General features: G+C 43.9%; 1 protein-coding gene across 1 annotated transcript in view; it reads left to right on the forward strand.

Moving 5' to 3' along the window:
* Positions 1-26,210, forward strand: part of LOC147707489 (CD109 antigen-like) — a 943,435-nt gene extending 917,225 nt beyond the window's left edge. The window contains exons 32-33 of the mRNA XM_086926506.1: positions 11,143-11,245; positions 21,015-26,210. Coding sequence (XP_086782632.1) covers positions 11,143-11,245; positions 21,015-21,235 — 324 coding nt within the window. The 3' untranslated portion in view covers positions 21,236-26,210. The remainder of the gene's footprint in view (positions 1-11,142; positions 11,246-21,014) is intronic.
* The last annotated feature ends 687 nt before the right edge of the window (positions 26,211-26,897 follow it).

Consider the following 26,897-nt stretch of genomic DNA (forward strand, 5'->3'; position numbering starts at 1 on the left):
CACACGCCTACACGACGCCGCATTCCAAGTGAAGGCCCTGGACTGGACCACATCCTTCCTCTCCGGCAGAACTCAGAGCGTCCGCCTCCCCCTTCACTCCATGGCCACCAAGATCATCTGCGAAGTACCCCAGGGCTTGTCTCTCAGCCGAACGCTGTTCAATATCTACATGGCACCCCTCGCCCATGTCGCCTGCCAACACGACCTCAACATCATCTCCTACCTCCACGAAGGAATGAAGGCCGTCGCCGACTGGATGAGGAACAGCCGACTGAAACTGAACTCGGACAAGACGAAGGTCCTCATCCTTGGGTCCACCCCTTTGCCCTGGGACGACTCCTGATAGATGACAACACTGGAAACCGCTCAGACTACCACAGACCACGCACGCAACCTAGGGGTCATTCTCAACTCCACCCTCACCTTGCCTGAGCAGGTCAACACTGTCTCCTCCTCCTGCTCCAACATCCTCCGAATGCTATGTAGAATCTTCAAATGGATCCCCACTGAAGCAAGAAGAATAGTCACCCAGGCCCTCGTCACCAGCAGGCTGGACTACAGTAACGCCCTCTACGCAGGAGCATCGGCCAAACTCCTGAGATGGCTGCAACGCATCCAGACACCTCAGCACGTCTGATCCTCAACATTCCCCGCCGCATTCACATCACTCCCCACCTGAGAAACCTACACTGGCTCCCTGTCAACAAGAGGATAACCTTCAAGCTCCTCATCCACGAACACAAAGCCCTCCATGACAACGGCCCAGCGTACCTCAACAGACTTAGCTTATACACCCCCACCCGCAAGCTCCACTCTGCCGACCTCGCCCTCGCCACTGTACCCCTTATCTGAAGATCGACAGCCGGAGGCAGATCCTTCTCCCACCTCGCTGCCAAGACCTGGAGCACCCTCCCCACCAACCTCCAGCAGACCCAAGAAAACTGGCTCTTCGGACAGTAGCAGCACCCCCTCCAGCGCCGTGAGACCCTCACGGGTGTGTAGTGCGCTCTACAAGTGTCCTGATTGATTGATTGATTGATTGAGGGATCTCTTCCCTATTTTCCCTTGTTTTGTTTCCCTTCTTCCCCTGGATTACCATTGCTGATTGGCAATTGCCATTCCCAATAGGCGATTTGGGGGAGGTTGTGGACCTTTTCTTCAGTTCTGTGGCATTTCCGCAGAAACTAGAGGAGAACCTGACAGAAGGTTTCTTCCTCAGTGATGACGGCCATGTGGGTAACATTGATTCTTTGCATAAGATCAGACGGGAGGCATTTGGTGAAGTCTGCTGGGTCCAGTCATGGGTTAAAGTTGTTGTTAATGGTGATGATTTTTGTTGCTGAAAAATGTAGAGAGATAGTTGCAGAGGTCTTGTGAGAAAGAAACTTCACAATTGCTTCTGTTGCTGCTGGTCTCGATGCGGTTCACCAGGGCGGCATGGTTGGTGGTTCGGATCATTTAGTGTTAGAATCTCAGGAAGGATTTAAAAGTGCTCCTGTTTGCACTGTCCTGACTCATTCTCCATTCACACTCCAATTGTTAGCAGCGACATTTCATCAGTCTGAGTTTCTCCATACCAGCTGGCCTCGTCTCTAGATCGTGTTGTATTGCTGTGTTTGAGGGGGACATAGAGTGGGTGCAGAAGGCGATCGATTTGTTGAAATTCTTGATGGCTTTGGTGTGCCTTTCGCTGTGTTCAGGTCTGTCAGTATTCAGAATTCTGTTCCAGTTCTTGTGAGTGATGTTGTTCCAATTTCCGTGGGCTGGACTGGCAATTTTGTTTGTGTTTTGGAATGGAACGGGGATGCTAAAATTGTCAATGGCATGGTCTGCCCAGGAGACAAGAATGGGCATTTTGACTCGGAGTTGTTGAAGTTGGTGAAAATAGGGTCTAGGAGGTGTCCAGGGATGTAGGTAGATCTTTTTACTCATTATGTAAGGTCTGGCTTCTGAATGTCCGAATTTATGAAGTACTTATGCCTGTGGTAGTTTTCTTACATAGAATGTTACTCTGATGTTCATAAATATGTATTTTCATTTTACGACATGTCATCCCCGTACAGATCAGTAGACATGGGCATTTGATCATATATATTACAATTTGAGATTTGCAGTTGATGGACATCTCAATTTCCAATTGTGATGTAATCCTAACTCCACTGTTTGGGTAAGAATGCTTACACTACAATTGTAGTGTCTGGTTACTGGTGCTGTGCCTCGGAATGTGTTTAATGCTATTACTAGAGATATGTTGTTGGGCCTTTGATGGACCAGTATTGCTTTGATAATCTTGCCTGTTTTCTGGGAAAAATTTGTTATGTTCAGAGTAAGCTTCCCTGAATTGAGAATGCATCAGTTATTTATTATTATTTGTGTATTTTATAGAGCGCACAGCTACCCCAACGGGGCGTCCCGGCGCAGAAAACTTTGAAAGAGGAGGGCACAGGAGGATGTTAGAGAGAAAACATATGGGTCTTCAGGGACTTGCGGAATGACAATTCTGATTGGGAAGAGCGTAGGGCCAATGGGAGCTTGTTCCAATGCAGTTTCTATTAATAATCTTTTTGATTTAGTTAGATGTGGTATTATAGCTGGTCACACAAATAAGGCAAATCATGTTGGACATGTTTCTCCAGGACTGCCTTCCTGCTGTTGTTTCTGGCCCCCTTTCTGGATTTCTTGATAGGGTGGAACAGGTATTCTCGTTCTTTGATTTTTGAAACACGGCTATCGGCTTGTTTTTTAGAATCTAGGAGACTAATCCACTTCTGTGTGGCCTGTGGAACTGTTACAAGGGTAAGTTCTCTTGAAATGGATCCCCACATCCCGACTGATGTCCCAGTTCCACAACATGGCCCTTTCTTCAGGACAAATACGAGGAAAATTTAGGGGAAAGAAAAGAGCCCCATTGCGACTGGGAGGAAATGCCCCAGAGGATGCAGGCGAGAAGCTTCGGAAACATGAGACAAGTACATCATCAAATTGGTGGTTTTTCAAATCCACTTATGAGAACCTGTCAAGGTTTTTGTGTAAAAGACTAGGTTTTAACCCTACCCATAGGAAGGACTAATTCACAATCCATTGCATATTAACATAATTTGTTCACCAGATTTAACTAAAACATTTTTTCCTAACTTGACAAATGACACCACCAACAAGAATACTGGAACACCCAGGAGAAAGTCACGATCTCCTAGAACCATGGTCTTTTTAGGGTCATGCCCCCCATGGCAAGGCACCAGTGAAGAATCCAGAAAGGATATTCTTAAAGGAAGCAAAAAATGGGAATAAGTTTGAAGCCATAAAATACATATTAAAAGGCACTGCAGAATTTGAGGGAATATCTTAAATCCTGAAGGACTGATGTATAGAAATCAGAGGAACCTTTTAATTATATTGTAGATACAACATTGGCAATGATAACTTCATGAAAGTAGGAGGCCTTAAAGATTAATGAGAGTTGGCACAAGAGGAGTGTAAGAGACTGGGTTATTGGTTGAGGGGGTGAAAGCCCCACTCAGGCAACAACCACAATCTTTGTCAGGGTGAACTATTAAAGTCACAAAATTAACCTGTGCTTAACCCTCTGGTAGCTTGGCACAAAGTAGTCTGGTTTAACTTGGAGGAAATGTGTAAAGTTTATGTAGCATGCAAACACTAAGAAAGTAAAAACATATGACACACTCCAAACCACTTTAGAAACACAGAGTACATTTTAATGAATAAAATGATACAGAACAACAAAAATCCAATCAGTCAGAGCCGAGATATTGACTTTTAAAGTATGAAGCAAAAATAACACCAAGAAGCACAAAGAACCAACAGTGGTTATCTGGTAATGGACCGAGACAAAGTCACAAGTTTAGTCTGACTTTGATGAAGTGTGGGCTATATACAAGGACCAGGTTCGTCCCACTGAGAGTTGTAGCTTAAGTCCTTGATGCAAAGCAAAGCCCTACACACTACATTTGTAATGATCAGGAGCTGTGAGGGCTGCGATGCGAGGTCCTGCGCTGAGTTGCTTCATTCTGCATTAGTTCCTATGAAGCTGTTGATCAGGAGCTGTGAGGTGCTTTGATGTGAGGTCCTGTATTGGCTGCATTGTACTGCTTCAAATTTGATGGTAGCCACTGTTAGGCAGGGAGAAGTTCACTCTGATGCCATCCAAAGGTCTAGGGCCTGGTGAGGCACTACTTGGTGATTAGGGATCCACTCCAAAAGCGACCAGCAGAAAGGCACAGTCACTTTGAGTTGCAGATCCAGATGGGTCCAGTGCATCTTGTCAGCTGCAGGAAGCCTCTGAAGCTTTTTATGTCTCTGTAGCTCACACAGGAGGTCAACCAACCTTGGAGTCACTCTGGTTAGCCTGGGATGAAAACAAGCAGATCCAGTCTTCCATCTCAGACATCAAGGCAGTCCTTCAAGCATCAGGGCAGTCCCTCTTCTTTAACTTCCACAGTTAGACTGGGGTATTCTGAAGAGTGGCTCTAGAGGCCCAATATTAATAACTAGTGCCAGCCTTTGTGTGTGGGGGGGACACTCTGTGTTACATACGCATCTGGTTCTGGAAAGTTCTTCCCTTCTCTTGTCAAGACTCCACATTGTCAGGGGTGATAATAAGCTGGTGTCAGGTTCCTTTTTGTGTACTGGAGGCAAGCCCTTTGATGTGCAAGTAGGGCAGGGCACAGCTCCAACCTCAGCTATTCTGACAGTAGGGCCCATCATGTTTACACATAGTGCCCTTTGTGTCACTGGGAGGAATACACAAACCCCAACAGCAGTGCCATTCACAGTCATGTGACCCTGGACACTACCAAAAGAAACAAATGGTTAGGACAAGAAGAAGCCAATTTTCTAAAAGTAAAGAGGATTTTAAATTACAGTTCATTTGAGTATAAACAGTATCTTTCAACCTGCTCCTAATCTAAAGTAAGAATTTTAGAACTTATTAAATGTAATAAGGTAACCCATTGTTAGGCAATGGGAGATATAGGCCTTGCAGTAGTGAAAAATGTATCTAGGTGTTTTTCACTACCGGGACGTGTAAAAGCTAAACCCACATGTCTTATTTTTACTTTGTAAGTCTGTGGGCTTTTAGGGCCTACCTTAGAGGTTTTAAAACTGCACTACAGGCTGCAATGGCAAAATGAATGCTGCAGGCCCACTAGTAGCATTTAATTTTCAGGCCCTGGGTACATGTAGTACTATATACTAGAGACTTATAAGCAGTGCTTTAAATGGGGGAATATAGTGCAGGTACTCATTTAAATATGGCGAGTGGGCGGGGTTTGGGGGTGGGGCTTAGCAATACCTTTGGACTTCGATACTACTTGCAGCACATACCAAAACACACACAAAATTTCTTTCATTAAAGAAAACAGGTTTGTTTACTCATTACACACATCGAAAGCCAAACGCGGAGATATTTTCACATTTCCTTGTATTGTAATATATGCAACATCAATACTGTTAATTGCTGTTGCTTGACACAATTCTATATATTTTCGAGTGACACAGAAAGAAACAAGCAGACAAGCACATACAAAGCATTCCACACATTTCATTTAATATAACTTCCAAGAGTGTTTCTATTCTCACCCACCCTTTCTCTTGTTGTTGTCTCGCACAAAAACAATCATAGGCCAGTACACAGGCAAGCAGACAAACATAAACGGACAGTTAACAAAAGAATCAGGTGGGATTAAAGCCATTTGAACCTGGTTACCTCCCACGACTTTCTTATTTACGCTGTCACCACTGGGCTGCCTCGATGTCTGTGTTTGAAACACAGCATGATGGTGAACTCCCGGACGGTATTCAAATGAGCCCACGCTGAATTGCTCAGCCGGGCTCGGCTCCGGTCTACAGAAGTGCCTTGGCTGCCAGTGAAAGAAAGGTGTAGAGACAAAACATGAAGTAAAGACCCCGTGAAAAACGAGACAAGAGAAGTCTCAAATAAAATTGAGCTAAACTCACATACACGTTTATAACTTTTTAATCTGAAATGTGAGTTTGCCCACCAATAAAATCACGGCATGTTGTGAACCACTTCAAGGACAGCCAACATGTTTCATTGCCTTTTATATATTAGCAGTAAATTTGTCAGGGCAACCGAGGTCAGCAATCACCTCCCTGGACGTCTAACAATAAATCAAGAATGACTAGTGGAAGCCATGGGCCCACGTACTAGATCCCACTTAGTCGTTAGGGTGTATATCGTTTATACTTTTAATCCCTTTCAAACAGCACATTCGTTGCCTATAGGTTCATCGCTATCCAGAAACCTTCACGCAGTAACTCAACCACGCACTCCCATAGTGCCAAGCTTGTAATCAATGTTGGGAGAATACCATGCCAAGGATGTCAGGACTAACTGAGGAGGAGTAAGGAAAACTGAGAAATTTCCTTTCTGTTTATCATCTCCAGCTGGAGTGAAAAGGAAGGGATGATAGATAACTTATTAGAATATCAGACCAGTCACAATCCTGAAACCTACCTGTTTGCTTTAATGGGCACAGGTGTTCTCTTGGGCAAAGCCCCTGGTTCAATAGTAGAAATAACAATGATGTCACCTATCTGCCTACCTAAAAAACTCAAGTCCCCATCCAACAACAGTTCATGTGGAAGATAGAAAAAATAGTAGGGTTGGTGAATTTGTATTATTCCAAAATAAATGAGTTTTCAGGTTAAGCACACGGACCTCTATTGTAAAACTCATAACCTGTTGTCCTCTACCCAACTACAGTATAGAACTGCACTTGCAATCAGTATATGCTTGAAACGTGTGCATGCTGAGTGTTGGAGCTGTATTGCATTTGCCACGTTTTATTGTTTTATTGATTTGTGTACATTTTTCATTAAAGACAGATTGAAAGGATGTTCTCTTAGTACACAACTAGTCCCTGCAGTCAAGAAGGACTGGGAGCAATGCTCAAACCTACATCTTTTAATATCCAAGTATACAGTGGCCGGGGAGGGTTCACTATATTTAGCCTTTATGGACCTCTACTCGGCTTTCGACTTGGTCAATAGGTCCAAGCTCTGGGCTATACTCCGCGAGCTTGGCATTGAGGATTCCTTGGTGGCCCTCATAGCAAGTTTGCACCAGGGACTCTTTGCGAAGGTCCGGGTTACCAGGGAAGGGCGGTGCTCAGATAGCTTCTGGTCAAAGAAAGGGGTTCGCCAAGGTTGCATCTTGGCCCCGCTTTTATTTACTATTTATATTAATGATCTAGGGAAGTCCTTGTTAGCAGGCAATGCAGATGTCCAGCGGGTAGGTGGGAAGCAGATTCCGGCTCTCCTATATGCGGACGATGCCGTTCTCATCACCCGTACAGGCAAAGGTCTACAGACCCTTCTGGAGCTTTTTGGCTCCTTTATGGCTAACTTAGACTTAAAAATCAATGTAACCAAATCACACACAATGATTGTGGGCCCACAGAAAAATAAATCACACACAAAAACCTTTACTTGTAAAGGCGAGGTTCTCTCCAGGGTCCCTGTTTTCCCATATTTAGGGGTCCTGTTTGATCAGAAAGGCACGTGGGTTCCGCAGATTAAGGCCAAGAACATTTTTTTAGCACGGTCCACAGCAGCCCTGTTGGCCTTCACGAAAAGATTAGGGGCTAAACCAACGGAGGCTGTCTTAAAAGTTTATAAAAGTAAATGTGTTTCCATAGCTTCATATGGTGCAGCTTTGTGGGGGTATGCTAACCTGGATACCATTCAGACGGTAGAAAACAAGCTTATTAGAAGAATCTTATTGGTTCCAAATTCTACACCTACCTACTCCATACATGAAGAAGTTGGTCTACCCTATATAACAGATGGACTGAAATTGGCCCCTTTACTTTTTTGGGCCAATACCTGGTTAAATACGGAGTTGTCTTTAAACCACATAATTCTTAAAGATGTGATTGCAAGGGAGGGGGCAATGAAAATATCATGAGTGAAATACATAAAGTCATCATTCACTGCCCTCGGGAGACCAGACCTATATACAACACCGTCAAATATTAGGAAAATGGACATTGCATGGATTAAGAAGGAATTCCAGGGGAGAACACGTATAGAGAGAGAGGAGTTTGAAGTTAATAAACCATTAGTAAGAGCACATTTGGTTTTGTCCTCTTCCCCCTCTATGGAACCATACCTGCAATTTGTTACTAAACCCTTGCACAGATTTTTATTAACCAGATTTAGAATGAACCTGATCCACTATTCACTAGGCTGTTTCCCTATGTGGGGAAAACCTGAGCACGCACCACCCTGTTGAAGGACTGGGTTCTGCTAAGACCCAGTGGTGCCAGGGATAACACCTAAAACCTTTGTGGGTAACCTGTTCCGGCGTACAAATGACAGAGACACGGGACACTTCCTTCGGTGTCAAAGATGCGAGGTTTATTACTGCAGGGAACACAGAAGTCACAAGAAGTACAACATGTGTAGGTTCGAGGAGTCTGATTCGAATTGTATCTGTGGATCGCTCTTCTTATACAGTTTTCCAGCATAGGATGACATGGTGCACAAAGGTTTACAACTTGGTTCCCATCGTAAAAGTCATAAGGGGTCGCTTTCATGTATTCAGGGCCCGGAACATAATCACAGTAACATTTGGCAGTTCCCAACTGTAGAAGCACATCTTCCCACCATAAGTACATTCCAATCAGTAGTAAACGAATCGAGGAAGAGACAAAAACAGGTGCAGAGGAAGATGAGAACAGTGAGCAGATCGAAAAGGGTGTAAAAGGGGTGGTACCAGGAAACACGAGTTGCAGGCATCAAAGGGGACGTGCTTAATGAATGCACAACTGAGACAATAGAGCGGCACGGCAAGATGAGCCTCGAGCGGGGCCATCTGCCTTACAGTGCCATCCCCCTCATCATAAAGACACCTCCAAAGGAAACGTGTCTTCCGCAAGAGCTTGGGAATCCCAGGGTCGCGAAGCGGACAGCGTCCGTTCGCTGGCTACTTGAGGGCAAGAAACAAAATGGATGCCGTATCTAAGATGGAACCCGTGGGTTCAGATGAAGAAACCCACGAAACAAACGAACGGTTCAGGTTAGCACAGCGTAAACGCGTACACCCACTAAACTCGGCATTTGCGGTTCATAGATACCAGACTCGACCATATTCGTGCGAGTCAAAAACACCACTTACAATTGTCACGGAACCTCACTGTGAGTGTGACCAGTTTTCTAATCAGGACACTCTCCACTTTTTGTTTTTCTGTGGGTTTTATAATATGGAGAGGATAAAATATCTAATACCCCTCCTGAAAACAATGGGCTTTATACAAGTGAGACCAGCCTTGCTTTTTCTTCAACGGTTACCGGATGCACATGTCACTTTCTGTGTTGCAAGTTTTTTAACAGCTGCATATAGAGGAAGAAAGAAAAGAATCCCTAGAACTGTAACATTTTAAACTAAAAGCAATCCAGTATATCAATTTTAACTATTTTCTATATATTATGGTGTTTAATCAAATGACCCTTTTTATGGAGATTGTGTAAAATACATGTATTGTGGGCATTTTTAAAATGTTTTTAATGTATGTATTATTCTTGCCTTTTATGATTTTAACAAAAATCGAATAAAGTGTATTTTGACTGACTGACTGACTGGGAGTCCAATTTAGGGTCAAAGATTAAGTAGCTAGGGGCTTATTTACGAACAAGTTGCCCCAGGTTTGCGGCACAAATGTGACACTACATGTCTCAAACTGTTGACTTAGGATTTACGTGCCAGCGGAAAACTTTATTTTTGTTGAAAATGAGTCCTAAAGAAACACAAAGAAATTCTAGCACTGTTTTACATCACAGGGATGTTCTAAGGCTGGCACATGGGCATTCCCATGCAACCACCCATGCGATTAGGTGCAAGGCCTCATCCACTACAAATGATAGACAGTCCTTTGTGTAAACAGAAGCACCTCTTTAACGCAGGTGTTAAAAAGGAGAAATTATTCATTTTTTCTAACTTTTTGAGAAGTCCATGTATGCTATACTCCCATATTGCATGTGCGTTATACTATACACTTGAGGAATTCAGAGTCAGAACAAGTCCACGTAACAGCAGCACTGCAACAGGTCTGCTGAGCTGGCCGTATCCCTCGATGCCTCCATTAACACTTTTCACTAAGATACAGATACAATTTATCTATCTTCAAAAAACATTAAGGTGGTGAGTACACCATTCTTTTACTTAAGAGCCACTATTTACTCCTATCACCTGGTCCTGACGAAAGCCTCTAGAGATGCCAGGAGGCTGAAACATGTTGACCGCTTTCACTAGTGCGATAGGCTAGTAACTAGGCCTAAAAATGCACGTCTTTGTTTTTAGCTTCCTGTACCAGTCATCCACAGAATAAAAACACTAGAGACTGGATATAAGGAATTTTATACCACACCCACTTGAGCACTAATACGCCCTCTTTTTTATTCCTGGCCACTACTGTCATTCCAGTTGGTCTTCCTCCATGTGGAGGTCAGCATAACATACAAAGGAAAAGACCCAATGATAATGCTGTTGCAGCACTGAATGGCGGAGAACCAAGATATACCGCCTGGCGCTTGTGTTCGCATATGAGGGTCTTTTATTATTATGACCCCCTGCACTTTACCATAGACCCTGGCAACACAGGACAAGTGGTTCATTCCCTCCCTATTTTATTTTTTTCCTCTAGCCTAAGGAAGCTGAATGAACTACAACTTCTTCTCCCCCCCCCCATGATTTTTTGAGCACTATACTATACTGCACACATCCAAGCATAGCATGCTTTACTGAAAGGGTACTCGTCATGGAATAAACCTACGCTAGATATCACACATATTTGTGCTGTAGTGCAAAGGGGTGTGTGTGTGTGTGTGACAAAGCCAGTTTCGCAGAGCACTGGTGAAATGGGAGACAGAAACAGCGTCATATTATAGTAGATATGGCACTGTTCTGTTATCTTTCTTTCATGCAACACAGTGAAGCAACTATGGTTTGCATGGAACATTGCAATCTCCTGTTTAATAAATAAGCTCTGTGCTTGTAAGGATTATTAACAAAACCTCACACTTGTGCCTGATACTGCATGATATGTAAGCTTTCATAGAGAATCTGACTATAACTTTCTACCTTTTCCCTTCACTTTGCAGATCAGTGGAACACCAGTTTGTGTTGAAATTCCAATGCTACGGGATGCCAAAGTATCTGGTACTCAGGATGCCACAATTTCCATTGTTGATTACTATAAACCGAGTAAGTAGAAACAATGTGTTTTATATAAGAAAAACAGACTTCGCTTCATGGTAGCGCTTGCTGTACTGCACCAACACTCTTGAACATGACGGTAAAGATTTGATGTGATTTTAGTATTTGATTCATATAGTCTGTGAAAATCTTTAATAGGGTACAAAACTTCATGGATCCCATTGCCAACAGAGGCCTACTGTCGACTAGCTATGGAATTGTGAATCTTTACATTCCATACGTTTGAAAAAGAAATCAATCCCATTGTTGTTTCATTGCATCAGGGGCTGCCACAGTACCCCAGGAGCAATATTATTTGCCTGCCGTAGGAGAGCAGGTACACATTGAACCTGCTCAGAGAATATTTCCCTTCCAGTGCATCATTCAACCCCTGCCGTTTTCGATCTTAACCAGTACCTATCCAAAGACATCAGTGAGATTTCATTATCTTGAATCCTAGAAGCTGTGAGAAGGCCTTATTAACTTATAGAATAGAATTGAGTCAAGGCTTAATAATATGTAAATATTACTAGGGTCTAACCTCAATTAGCAATCCAGATATATACTAAATGAGGGCATTTCTTAGCTTATAATGATTAGTTTCAAGAATCAGGTTTAGAACCCCTGCTTCTCCTGAAGAAAGGGTCCCGTCATTATCGAGAATAAGAAAATGAGTAGCAGTGGAGTGTCCATTATATCGCGAGCCAAGGGCACCCGTAAAGAAATCAGAAGCCCACTTAATGACTCATCTGAACATTTTCTAATAAAAAGTGTCATTAGTCTAACAAACTCCTTCACATGTGCCTTGAAATATATTCCTCTCCTTAAAGAATCTCAACATTTATGCTCACTCATCCTGTGTGATTCAACTACTGGACTGATGACACAGCCATCGTCTTTGCTGATTGCATCAAACGAGCCATGGACAACCTGGGCTTCCAGCAATTAGTCAATCAACAAACTCACCCAAGGGGTTGTGGCCTGGATCAGCCACCGGATCACCCAATAGATGGTTCTTTCCTGTTCTACTCAATCACAAAGGGAGACTCAGAAGTAAAACCATTGCATGTCCTCTGAAACACAACAAGCTAACCCAAGATGCAATGGAGATGTTCATTGTTCCTCATTTAGGCTGATCTAACCATGATCTGGTGAACTCGGTGATAAGATATAGTCAAGACCCAATAACTACAAAAAGCATACCGTCTGAAAAAACAATAGCAAACAATTCACTCAATCAATCAATCAGGACATTTATAGAGCGCGCTGCTCACCCGTGAGGGTCTCAATGCGCTGAGGGGGGGAGGGGGGGGGGGGTAGGGTTGGTGCTGCTACTGCTCGAAAAGCCAGGTCTTGGGGTGTTTCCTGAAGGTGAGATGGTCCTGGGTCATTCGTAGGTGTGCGGGGAGGGAGTTCCATGTTTTGGCTGCAAGGTAGGAGAACGATCTTCCCCCGGCGGTGGTTCTGCGAATCTGCGGGACGGTGGCGAGGGAGAGGCTGGCGGAGCGGAGCTGGCGGGTGGGGGAGTAGAACGAGAGGCGGTTGTTGAGGTATTCGGGGCCCGTGTCTTGGAGCGCTTTGTGTGGGTGGGTGAGGAGCCTTAATGTGATCCTCTTGTTGACGGGGAGCCAGTGCAGGTTTCTCAGGTGGGAAGATATGTGGCTGCGGCGAGGGATGTTGAGGATGAGTCGTGCGGATGCGTTCTGTATGCGTTGTAGTCATTTCTGAAGTTTGGCGGTCATTCCTGCGTATAGGGCGTTTCCGTAGTCCAGTCGGCTGGTTACGAGGGCCTGGGTGACCATCTTTCTGGTTTCGGTGGGGATCCACCGGAAGATCTTTCAGAGCATGCGCAGGGTGTTGAAACATAATGACAAGACGGCGTTGACTTGTTTGGTCATCGTGAGGGAGGAGTCCAGGATTAATCCCAGGTTGCGTGCGTGGTCCGAGGGTGTCGGTGCGGAGCCAGTGCTGTGGGCCACCAGGAGTCGTCCCAGGCAGATGGGGATTGTCCGAAGATGAGGACCTACGTTTTGGCTGAGTTCAGTTTCAGGTGGCTGAGCTTCATCCATTCTGCGACGTCTTTCATTGCTTTGTGGAGGTTGGTTTTGGCGGTGGCTGGGTCTTTGGTGAGGGAGAGTATCAGCTGGGTGTCGTCGGCATAGGAGATGATGTTGATGTTGTGTTTGCGTGCGATGGCGGCGAGGGGGCTCATGTAGATATTGAAGAGGGTTGGGCTGAGCGAGGAGCCTTGGGGTACGCCGCAGATGATCTTGGTGGCTTCTGAGCGGAAGGGAGGGAGGCGGACTCTCTGGGTTTTGTCAGAGAGGAACAAGGTGATCCAGTCCAGGGATTTTCCTTGGATCCCAGTGTTGAAGAGGCGGGTTGTTAGGGTGCGATGGCATACGGTATCGAAGGCTGCCAAGAGGTCCAGGAGGATGAGGGCAGTTGTTTCTCCCTTGTCCATCAGGGTCCTGATGTCGTCGGTGGCTGCGATGAGGGCAGTCTCGGTGCTGTGGTTGTCTCGAAATCCGGATTGGGATGGGTCGAGCTAGTTGTTTGCCTCAAGGAAAGCAGTCAGCTGTTTGTTGACGATTTTCTCGATGACTTTGTCTGGGAAGGGAAGGAGAGAGATGCGGCAGAAGTTCTTGAGGTCTTTGGGGTCCGCTGTGGGATTCTTCAGGAGGGCGTTGATCTCTGCGTGCTTCCAGTTCTCAGGGAAGGCGGCTGACGTGAACGAGATGTTTATGACGTCCTGGAGGTGGGGTGCGATGATGGTGTCGGCTTTGTTGAAAATATGATGGGGGCATGGGTCCGAGGGGGAGCCGGAGTGGATGGAGTTGATGACATTGGTGGTGTCTTCAGTGCTGATGTGGGTCCAGGCGCTGAGGGTGGTGGTGGGGGTTGTAGGTTCGGTGACTGAAGGCGGAGTCTGGGGCCCGAAGCTGTCGTGTATATCAGCGATCTTTCGGTGGAAGAACGTGGCGAGGGAATTGCAGAGTTTTTGTGACGGTGTGATGTCGTTGGTGCTGGCGCTAGGGTTGGAGAGCTCTTTGATGATGTTGAAAAGTTCCTTGCTGTTGTGGGTGGTGTTGTCTAGTCTATCTTTGAATGATGACCTTTTGGTGGTACGGATCAGCTGGTGGTGTTCACGGGTGGTGAACTTGAGGGCTGTCATGTTTTCTGTAGTTCGCTCGTGGCGCCAGGTCTTTTTGAGGGTGCGACAGGATTTCTTTGATTCTTTAAGGGCGTCTGTGAACCATGGGGTTTTTCTGTTGGCGGTCCTGCCTGGGGGGTTCTTCAGTGGTGCGAGGTTGTCGGCGCAGTTGATACCCTGTGCGGAGTTGTTGGCTGCGTCGTTGGTGTTATTGGTGCTGGCTGGCGGGTTCTGGCTCAGCGATGAGAGGATCTGCTCTGTGGTGATTTTGTTCCAGCATCTGCGGGGGATTTGTTGCGTGCGGTGGTGGGATGTATTCTTTTTGAAGGTGAAGTGGATGCATCTGTGGTCGGTCCAGTGTAGTCCGGAGGAGTGGCTGAATGAGTCGTGGTTGCTTGCGGAGAAGATGGGGTCGAGTGTGTGGCCGGCGATGTGGGTGGGGGTGTTCACCAGTTGCTTGAGTCCGAGGTTGGCGAGGTTGTCGAGCAGGGTGGTGGTGTTGGTGTCGTTGGTTTTCTCCAGGTGGAAGTTCAGGTCCCCAAGGAGGATGTATTCTGGTGAGGCTAGGGCGTGCGAGCTGATGAAGTCAGCGATGGTTTCGCTAATTATTTATCGAGTCAATACAGAACATATAGCATCAAGCGTGCTCCATAAGCAATTCCCTATTCCTAATATTAAGATGAGAAAAGTATATTGAACCCATAAAGAATTCAAAATCGAGAGGAGTAATTATAGAGCAATGCAAATAGCACTTCTCATGAAGAGAAGTTTGGAATATTCAGTTGAGTATTCAGAGGTAAATTATAGATTTTGGCAAAGGGAAAATAGCTAGTAAATAGCTCAATGAAGAGTTAAGAAAAGTCTGCTCAGAGCACAAAGCTACAGAACAAAGAGAATCTGTGTATCAGTATGGAAACGAGTTCACGGGGAAGTCGCCTGCTGAAGTTTGCTACACATTAGCCTAGGAACACGCACTATTATAACATTTCAATATCTGCAGCTTTTGGTCCAATCAGGGTACGATGGCTTCATGGGAACGGAGAGCTTGCACCTTTTAAACAAAGGTCTTACAGATGTCAAATATTCTGTAGAGAAATGAATCTTAAACCATTGTACAAGTTTAAGTTTAGTTCCCACTATTCAGTTCTCTACAAGACAAGACGGTTCAGGGTTATGTCTGACATTACATAAAGGAAATATTCACTTTCTCACATATGCAACTTACAAGTCTTCTCTATAAAGAAACATTTACATACATTTTAACTACATTATTCGGTACATTATTGTATTCTTTCTATGAGAAGGTCGAAAACCATCTTTTTTAACATTAAATCGCCCTCGTTCAGCACATTCTTTCATTGTACTCTTCACGTCTTCATATTACCAAGACTGTTGACCTAAGATCAGTAAAAGAAATAAAAAAACTGCATTCAGATGCATTTCTAACTTAACATGGCTCACTATGAAAGTCTAGTGCTCCCATTTGTTATTGTAAAAATGTGGCTTCTCGTTTTAGGCTTACAGGTTATTTTTGCACATTAATTTGCCTTTATTAAAGTGCCCTAATGCTAAGGACTCGATAATAAGTTGGATGGACCAGTATTCCTTGGTGGAATTCCACTCTGCCCAGGTATTTATCGCCCTGTGCTCAAGCATCTGGGCTTCCCAGGTGCAGGAACAGCATTACTTGCAGTGTTTTTGTTATGGGGGGTTCCTCGTGGAAGGACGGCCAGAGCTCCACAGCCACCCGGGTAGATCTTTGCATATTGCCAAAATTGTCCTCTCCCCAAATCAAAGGAGGCCCCCACACACTCCCTTATCATGAACTGGCCATTACTGTACAAATCCCCCCTTATCAGGCAACCCCTGCACCTTCCATTTTCAAACTGACATTGAGTCAGCAATCCTGGTAAATGGCGTCATCACCAATAAAGGCATGTCCGGTGCATATGGTGCTTGTCTTACCACCTTCCGTACTGTGGTCTGTCATACCTCTGCTACATGACAGATAATGTAGGGGCATACCCTGGGGGCTCCCTTGCCACACATTAGTAATTCTGGCAAGGGTCTTCCCCATGCGTCCCCACCAATTTTCTTTTTCCCCGTTCTCCTGGTTATCTTGCCAGTGAATTGCGAGCTGGAACTGTGCAGCTATATAGTAAAATTCAATACATCGGACCTCCCTCCGACCTCTTGACAGGGTCTATGTAACGTACATAAGCAAATGCACTAAGGAGAGGCACAACCAAAGCCAGGAAGCCAATGTTGCACAGTTATGGATGAGTGCGAAGGTGAATAAAGAGACCTATTGATGAGCGCCGGCTGAGAACCCCTCTAAGGAATTCCGTCTCTGCCCCAAATCAGCTCCCTGCTCCCTACTTCAGTGTTATGAACCAACACCGCCAGCTGCAAATGAGTTGCAGAAGCGGAATACGCAGGTTCCAAACACACCTCCGGTAGCCCAGTGTTCCGCCGCCTATATGTGTAATTATATCTGCATTCGAGGCGTCCTGGATAGCACTCTGCGCTGACGAGGTTATGGAGCTCAGCCACAAGCAGCCATTTTAGCTACGTGCTTGGCCATGCCCCCTTGTAATAATTATATATATTTTTAAATAACATCTTGTTTATATTTATTTAAAAGATAATATTACTGGTTGTATTGTGCTGATACATGTACTGTTTAAAGTTAATTGCCCACTCCACAACTAACCTTGACTTTGTTACCTCAAGAAAGTAAAACGCTCAAATAGACGATTGACAATTCAGCGAACTTTCAGTCGTGTCTAGCTCATTTCCTGGTCGCAGTGCACGTTGTTTGACTTTCTTTTTTACAGGGCTCAGACGTTTCTTTAGGGGGGGTGTAACCCGCCCACATTTCTGGGCCTCCAGGGGGCCCATAAACAATATTAGTCTTTACACCTCGCCCATAGCCCTTCACGTTCAGGGCATAGTGGGCGAGGAAGAATGGGTCTCGCTGTGGGGGCCAGGTGTTTGGAAATCGCACCATCTTCACCTCAGCCTCCCCCTGGCTACCGTGGATGACCCATCAGCTGTGTTTTGTGCTCCCCTGCCAGGACATTGCCCTGAGGCCTGTAGGGCTGTGGAGGACTGATTAATTTACTAATTGCAGGGTCTTTACCTCTGCTGTTCAAGTGCTCCTGAGCTGAAGGTCTTGGGAGGGCTAAATAGGTTAGTAATAGATGGGGCTCTGCTGCTTTTCAGGTGCTCCTGCCTGGAGGACTCAAATAATTTTGTGACAGAAAGGGGCCTTGCTGTTTTTTTTAGTTGCTCAGCATGTAGGCCATTGTCACCTTGGCCCTGTGTCCTGCACCAGAACAGTATCCTCCCACTTTCATTCCTTGTCTGTGCAAATCATGTTTCATGAAAGGGCACGCCCTTGAATGAGGGCCACGCCCCTTGGATGTGGGCCACGCCTCTTAAATGTGGGCCACGCCTCTTAAATGTGGGCCACGCCTCATGAATGTGGGCCACTTTTTTCGTCAATGCCTGGGCCAAATTGTGATCCCAATCCGACCCTGACTGGAGGTGCTGCAGTACCATCAAAATATTCATGCTGGAGTCCAGAAGGTAAATGAGCTATAAAGATGCCTTTAAATTTAGTTTCTATCTTATCACATTTGCTGTTCATACAAAGGCAATGGTCAAATGCCAGGCTATGTAGTCTGTTTTTCACACAAAATGCCACCCCACTTTTTTATGTTAGCTCTTAGTTATAAGCAACACATCAACTTTAGTTGGATATGTTAGGTATATTTATTTTTACCTTTTCTTTCAAATCTTTTTTTGAAAAAATCATAGATTTACATGTCAGAGAGAGAACACAACAAATATAACATCTATATACATCAACTTAAACACAACATTTACCAAGAAAAGAAAAAATCATTACATCAAAAATACATTCACTATACACAACAAAGCATCTATATCTGTTTCAGACTGTTCCAAGAGGCAAGTCACAATTTCTAGCCTCAATAACCATCAGTGATTTGGAATCTCAGGAACAGTAGTGGACAAAGTCACAGTTAAAAGGAGATATCACGACACATTAATTCTACGAGTCAATGGTTATTGGTATTGCTAAGTTTTTATCTCCTTTCTTGCCGACGCGTTTCGAACTCCATACAGCAGTTATGGGTTCTCTTCAGGGCCTTGTCACTTCTATCTGCATGTGTGTAAGGAAAAAAGAACACTGTTTCAGTGTCGATTCCTATAGCCTCATTTTATTGTTCCGCTTCTAATCTTCTGCATTTAAAGTCCATGTTACCTTAATAGTAGCCATGGTTATCCTATGTCTGGTTCTGGGTCTTTTGAGCTGCAGTCTAAAGGACATTAAAAAATCCCATTTAGAGTCAAACTCAATACTAGCCCTACGGTCACTTCTTGCAAAAACACTGCAGGACGTACCTTTAACTGTCTTTATGGTCCGTGTATGGGCGTCTCCCTATGGCACGGTGATGCTTTTTGACCTGGGGGAGGGCAAGGGGGGGATTACTACTAGTGAGCTCATGTCATATCTCAACCTTGTTAGGTAGATTATTGTAACAATCCTACCTCGTTTGGTGCACCGCGGGCTTCGGGAGCGGCTCACTCCATGATCAACTTTTTGCACACGGTCTTCCGGACTCTAGTTGAGTGTACCGCGTAATTACTCTCGTTTTAATCCCCCATTACATGAACCAGTTTTACGTGCACTCACTCAAACCCTCTCACGGCTCACCTTGCTCTGTACAGCTTGCTTTCACTAATGTGAAAGCAAGCTGTACAGAGCAAGGTGAGCCGTGAGAGGGTTTGAGTGAGTGCACGTAAAACTGGTTCATGTAATGGGGGATTAAAACGTACTCCGGTCTATCTTTTAAACAGTGTATGATACCGGAGGACAACACGAGAGTAATTACGCGGTACACTCAACTAGAGTCCGGAAGACCGTGTGCAAAAAGTTGATCATGGAGTGAGCCGCTCCCGAAGCCCGCGGTGCACCAAACGAGGTAGGATTGTTACAATAATCTACCTAACAAGGTTGAGATATGACATGAGCTCACTAGTAGTAATCCCCCCCTTGCCCTCCCCCAGGTCAAAAAGCATCACCGTGCCAAAGGGAGACGCCCATACACGGACCATAAAGACAGTTAAAGGTACGTCCTGCAGTGTTTTTGCAAGAAGTGACCGTAGGGCTAGTATTGAGTTTGACTCTAAATGGGATTTTTTTATGTCCTTTAGACTGCAGCTCAAAAGACCCAGAACCAGACATAGGATAACCACGGCTACTATTAAGGTAACATGGACTTTAAATGCAGAAGATTAGAAGCGGAACAATAAAATGAGGCTATAGGAATCGACACTGAAACAGTGTTCTTTTTTCCTTACACACATGCAGATAGAAGTGACAAGGCCCTGAAGAGAACCCATAACTGCTGTATGGAGTTCGAAACGCGTCGGCAAGAAAGGAGATAAAAACTTAGCAATACCAATAACCATTGACTCGTAGAATTAATGTGTCGTGATATCTCCTTTTAACTGTGACTTTGTCCACTACTTTTCCTGAGATTCCAAATCACTGATGGTTATTGAGGCTAGAAATTGTGACTTGCCTCTTGGAACAGTCTGAAACAGATATAGATGCTTTGTTGTGTATAGTGAATGTATTTTTGATGTAATGATTTTTTCTTTTCTTGGTAAATGTTGTGTTTAAGTTGATGTATATAGATGTTATATTTGTTGTGTTCTCTCTCTGACATGTAAATCTAAGATTTTTTCAAAAAAGATTTGAAAGAAAAGGTAAAAATAAATATACCTAACATATCCAACTAAAGTTGATGTGTTGCTTATAACTAAGAGCTAACATAAAAAAGTGGGGTGGCATTTTTGTGTGAAAAACGTATATATAAGGTCCAGCCTTTCCCACAGCCTAAGGACCTAACTCCTTTACACTAAAAAGGCTATGTAGTCTGACACATTGCTGCTTATTATTTTTACATGGAGATTGATGTTTGCTTTTTTTTCTCTGACTACAAAGTAAGAGGATTGTGTAAAAGTACACTGTGAGACAATCATGCTGGGGTACAGTAAGTGTGAAAGGAAAGGCTGTAGAATGTCTGTTTTTTCATAACAAACAACAACATTTAAATACCTGTAGATGAACTGTACAATTATTTCAAATTATATTAACATGAAAACAAAACAAGAGATTATACTTGGTGATGCACAGATGAGAAATATTCTCTAAAACTCCAAACAGTGTCTATGGTTTGTGGCCTATAGAGTTTTATCACTAAACTGCATGTCTGTGCAAATTTCGTAGCACGTTTAATTGAAATGTGATGTCTATGAACGATAATGGGCTATCATACCATGCTTTAGTAATATAGTTGTGACAGTGTGCTCCACACGGTACCACCTTTACCACTCTCCTTATGAGTACTGCACTTATTCTTTGTAGGACTTCAGTGATATACAGTGAGGCACCCTCACTCTGAAAGTTTTTCCAACATCACTGAGTGAGACGTATTGATTCAGTATGATATGAGCTGTGAACATTAGAGGCTAGCTGTTGTTTACCTTGTATTCTGCATTTTTTAATGTACGTATTTTATTTTGCAGGAACCAAAGTGACAAGATTGTACACCTCAAAGGTGATGAAAGAAAGCTCATCGTGTGATTTTTGTGGAGATGACTGCACTTCATGCAGGTCAAATGTTGTTACAGAAAATGTCAGTGGAAGCAATAATGGACCTTCTAGCGCAGCCTGTACGTTGTCACACAGTGTGCAGCTTAGTTTTATTCTTCTTCCCTATCTTGTATACATGTGTACTATTGCATAACAATATTCTTCTATAATATGGTCACCGAAAATCAGGCATTATCAATGTTTAGATAAAGCAGATTAATGAGACAGGTGAATTTAGGCACCACTCTCCAGTTAGGGGATTAAGAGCAAAAGTGTTCACAATTGCATCTCACAACTAAAGAATATTGTTAAGTATTGAGAGAGTGTGTTAAGTGCTTTGACCTATAATTTATATTCCTGATGGATACTTCTAACTGCAGATTCCTCGCCTTTTTAACAGCAGTGCTCTCGTGAACTGGTAGGTGGTGTCATGAGGTGCTGCATTAGCTCTGTCCTGCTATAGTGATGGAGCAGAGCTGCATATATGCGCCTCACCTGCCAAATGATGTCATTTCCTTTATTTCTACACCTTCTGGAGCAGAGCCAGAGCTCCAGTCCTGACTTTTGTTGATCTTTAATGATTTACAAAACATACAGTGTGCTATGAAACAATGTCTTCGCCAAAATCTACAGACTTCAACCAGTGCTGAGACTGCAGGAAGCAGATGTCAGTTACTCACCCTCACAAAAGGTGTGTTTGATGCCTGGTAACTAGCCATGACTCTAAGCCATGCAACAAGTGTGCCCTCATGAACCCAAAGGTGAGCCAGGAAAAGGAGGTGAGGCTTTACATCACCAAACACAAGAAGAGGTCACACTTGAAGTGCAGACCTCACACCCACAACAAGTCACAGGACTGGCCTCAGTCCCAGTCACCAGGCTGTTCCTATGAATGATACCCTTTTCACTTGAAGTCTTCAGGTGTGTCAAAGTCCAAGCGCAAACATGAAAATACACTGCAGGACTCGATCTCATCCGGCCACGATAGCACAAAAGAGATGGTGCAAGCCTCTCAAGATGAACATTGCTTCCCTTTGGAGTCCCCAGTTCCAGAACAGATTCCTCAGCTGGCCACGGCATGCCTCAAGTTCCCTAGTTCATCATTAACCCCGTAGCAGATAGCATCATTCAAGGAGACACTGCTTCAAATCGTTGTTGTAATTCAGACTCTCTCTGGTGTGCCTTCAGGCCCATGGTGCCAGACTGCAGTACGGGCCACAAGATCCACAATCGTTCCTGCTGCTTCGAAACTGACCTCTCCATAGCCGATAGAATGTCGAGTGTCAGTGTCCAGCTCGACCGATGTTGCTATGAAATTGCAAAAGGGAAACCAGTTATTGGAGGGCTTGACTATAACCCAACACTTTTATGACATCACAATTACTAGCAGACTCTCCATTCTCTTTTTCGGCTTCTGACCTTATATAGGAACACATAGGATCCCTCTGAACATTGATGAGGAGGGGCATGGGCTATTCCTTCTCTACTATACTGATGATGGACTTTAATTGGATTTATAAAATACGTGTGGGCTCCACACCTCCCCAGAAATGAAACTTGATTTACCGCATGGGCCACAAATGGAAAAGAAAAATGCCTTGTGTGCAGGGGTGGTCTGGGGCAGAAGCTGAGGTGCAATATGTGCAATTGCCGTACATTTTGACAATGACAAACATTCTGACAGAAATTCGCTTTCCAGGGCCAAAGTCATCTGAGCCTTTAGTACTATATAATGATGCCCTCACTAATTCCTTGATGGCTACATGGTCCAAGCCTTGTTCTTGCCCACAAGTCAGCTAACCAGTAGCCAGGCTAAATAGACCTGCAGCCGGTGTTCCAGACTTTCTAAGCAAGCACCTTATTCCTCTGTGCCTTATTGTGCAGTCTTCAACTAGGAATCCCAATCCTAATTCCTTTATGAACAATCCTGGAGATGGGGTATCCAATTGGTGTGACACATTTGGTAAAAGAAGATTTGGCCCTTGGATCAATAAATGCAGTTTGTTAACCTGGCAGTTAAAAGTATGTGCTTTGGGACATAGCCAGCAAGATCTTGCAGGTTATTGCAGATGGCCTCAGAGATTCTCTGGCTCAGGTGATACATGATGGACAAAATGCCGCTAGATTTGTAATCTGTGGTGGCATTTGAGTTACAGATTGCATTGGCAGGTCTTCTGACTCAGTGTTGTGCTTAAATTGTACATATGGATGAGGATGACTAGATTACTAGATTTTCTGGTGATGTGTAAGCATCCTAAATGAATAGGATCCAGTGTCTTGTATTCAGGGGAAAAAGGACTCTGTACTGGAAAGATTTAAAGACATATTCAGCAAAACAATCTTCCCAACAATTCAAGAATATTTAGAGGCTTTTCTAGAGGGCTAACCTATACGGAGTGTCAACCTTTCCTAGCAGTGCTACAACAGATAGTCTGGTACTTTTGTTCCATGGAATTAACACCGGCAGACACAGCACAGGACCACAGCCAAACTGGTGTAGTGATACCCTTATTATTAAGTTCCTCCTCTTCTACAGCAGCGGCTAACAAGCTGGTTTATTTTGTCTTCAGTGACTCATGCCATGCTGTTGGAAGGCAGACTGTCACGTTTCGTTCCTGGCTGGAGATCCATTACATCAGATAAATGGGTTTTACACATCATTCAAAGGGGCTATGCTGTACCCTTTGTTTCTTACCCCTCACATCTTCCCCCACACCAGAATACATTTGGCAGAGAACTTGAAGACCCTAATGTAGGATCTTTTATATTTCAAGGGTTTCATCAATAGGTACAGGACTCTGGGAAAGACAATGGAAGCTACTTCCTTGTCTTGAAAAAGGATGAGGGACATAAGGGTATACTGGACCATCGCCCATTGAAAGCCTTCATGTGAAAGGGCAAATTCAACATGCTCATGCTAGCTCAAATTCTATCTGGTCTGGACCCGGGAGAATGGATATTGTTCTTCGATTTTCAGGATGCGTATATTCATATAACCCTCCTGCAGTCTAATAGCAATTACCTGCATTTTGTGCTCCCCTTCAGGCTCACTTAACCCCTGTGGTGTTCACAAAAGTAAGGGCTGTGCCCATCTTTGGAAGTTGGGAGTCCATGTATTGAGGGTCAGACTGGCCTATAGGCAATCAACCTGATTGGTTAGTCTCACAGATCAGTGTGTAGGCTGCTTTTTTAGCAGTTTGTTAATCCTGTTTTATAGTCAAGCTGGCCAGTTTTTACAGTTGATTTCTCTGATAATAAAACAACCGTTGCCTGCAGCAAACACAAATGCTTGGAATCTCCCAAAACTTTCAAAATACTCAGACAGCATGTCTTTACAAGTTCAAAAGTGGCCTACTTTGAAAACGTGGACAAACTTTTTAGTTATCTGGTACGCTAACAAGGTCCACTTTTACTTTGGTGCCCGGACCTATTTTTCCTCCACTCCGACCCTGCATGCACTCCCGTACCTGAATGACTAGCTGTTGAAGGTAGGCTTGCAACAGCCAGTCTTGTACCATGTTCAGGCGACGACCAACCTCTTCACATCATTGAGGATCTCCATCAATGAGCCAAAGTCACATCTGGAAATCTTGTAGAGGATTCCATTAATTAAAGAGGAACTGTACTTTAAGGCAGCACTTTCTTGACAACTATGTCCAGCAGTACAACACTTTGGCTGCTCGGTTCTGCAGAATTGTTTTATTTGAGTCTCCTCTGTAGACCCGCCACCTTTGGTAGGTACTGCTTTGGTACCTATTCAAAAGGTGAAAAATCTGTGGTTAGAAGTATCCATCAAAAGACCATTACCTATTTATCATTTTTTCATGCAGCACAGTGCAGCAAGGCACTTTGCTGTGCTGAGTGAAAGGGAAAGGGCAGGAATGTACCATATTTAACATTATACTGTGCATTCCCGGCCTCCCTATCGCTGGCACACTGTTGGCTGCTTAGTGCCAACTCAGGCACCCTTGAATCATGGTGAAGGGTCCCTGCGTTGTAGGCAGGATTGTTTTTGAGCAGGAACGGACACCTTAATGCACAAAAACTATTCTCAGAAGCATTTTCCTCTTTCCAGATGTGCTGCAGAATACAGCACACAAAGAAAGAGTAAAGAATTAGAAGAAATCTCCCCTGTTTTTCTCACTTGGGGATGCATAGCATTTTTACGCATTCTCAGGTGTATCACTCAAGGTATATATGGGAATGTGCCAAAATCCATGGGTGGATGCCCGGGGAACAACCCGCACCACCCATGGAACGCCTCTCTGGGGCAGAGTAACACAGGCCAAAGATATGCGCTGCCTTGCGTTACACCAGATATATCAGGCCATGCATTGTGGCCTTGCATGGCTTGATAAATCTCACTTAAGTTTTGTGTCACCCTTATATCCCCTTGTGTGGTGTTAGGGCGATGCAAATCCTGGATAAATCTGATCAAACACTTGATTTGTAATAAACAATTGATAGTGAGTTTGTCACTGGGAGAAGAGGAAGCGACCTCAAGGATGATTCATGGGATGAACTATCTGGACACAGAATATCAACGCTGTAACTGTCCAGGTTTAATGTCTGAAAGCCTATTGTGCTCCTATGAGAAAATGGAGTTTGTTTATTCCCAGGAATTTTCTGATATTCTATTGGAGGATGAAAGAAAATGATGTTGCAGCATAGAATTTGTTTGTTTATATTAGTGCATGCTCATAGAGTAGCGAGCTGGATTGTGGATTCCTTCCCCAACATTCTGGAAGAAGACTCAATGAGTTTCTTAGACTTCTCTACACAAGAAGTTATTTAGCTTATTTTTTATATCTGTTGATTTTTGACTAAATGTTTTCCATTCTGAAATGCAAAGGCTTTATGCTTGTGCATTGAATCTCTCTTCAGAATTCCTTATTGGGTATTTGAAATGACACCTTTTCCCTCTTTAGCCCAAATTAATGTAGATTAGCGGATTTCCTTTATGGAACACACTTGCTGTATTATTACTATATTAACTGTGATTCTAATGAGCATGTTCTTCTATTTTATAATTGAAATCAATTGATGGATTATATTTACTTTTAATGGTGAATTTTAAAGATTAAAACCTAATGGATAAACTGATGAAAGACTAAAGAATTGAAAATAAAAACTATTTTAACTCACACTAACTCTCTTCTTTGACTGAACTAAAAGTCTTTAATGATTTATTGTTATGTAGATGATTGCTCCTTATTTCTCTTTGTTGACGAGCAAAGGTCCATTCGTCCAGTGGGGAGGGTTATGCAATGATTATACCAGATGACTGAGATACTGCTCCCTCACTAAGCGATTGCGGTATAACAATCTTTTGCTTTATTATAACCTATAAAAGTGACTGGATAATTACTAAGCCTTATCCACGTGCTAACTGGATCCAACAGGTAAATCCCAAATTAAAATTCTAGAGTGAGCCTTACTATTAACTCATGGTACTCACTGAAAGCCAAAGCCTGTGCAATAGGCATTTCTATAAACTCTCAGTGATATCTTGATGCTGTGGTTCCAAGAACAACAGGCTTTACTTGTCACAAGGACTGAACACTACATGGCCCAAAGAACTGAACTGACGGATAGCAGGCAGTATTTCATTGAATCGAGCTGCCTCATTCCACTACCCTCCAGAAGAAATGCCACTCCCTTGTGTTCAAGACACACGGTTTTACTACCACCAGAGGTAAAACCAACAGTGTGGCCCTTTTATGTCTAAATTGTTGTGAGGTTTCTTTGGTGCACACACTGTTATCAACGTACCCATTGACAAACATTACCATTTAAGACTTTCAGAAATTTACACG

Source organism: Lissotriton vulgaris, chromosome 6, assembly GCF_964263255.1.
Source record: "Lissotriton vulgaris chromosome 6, aLisVul1.2, whole genome shotgun sequence".
In the NCBI taxonomy this organism is placed as follows: domain Eukaryota; kingdom Metazoa; phylum Chordata; class Amphibia; order Caudata; family Salamandridae; genus Lissotriton; species Lissotriton vulgaris.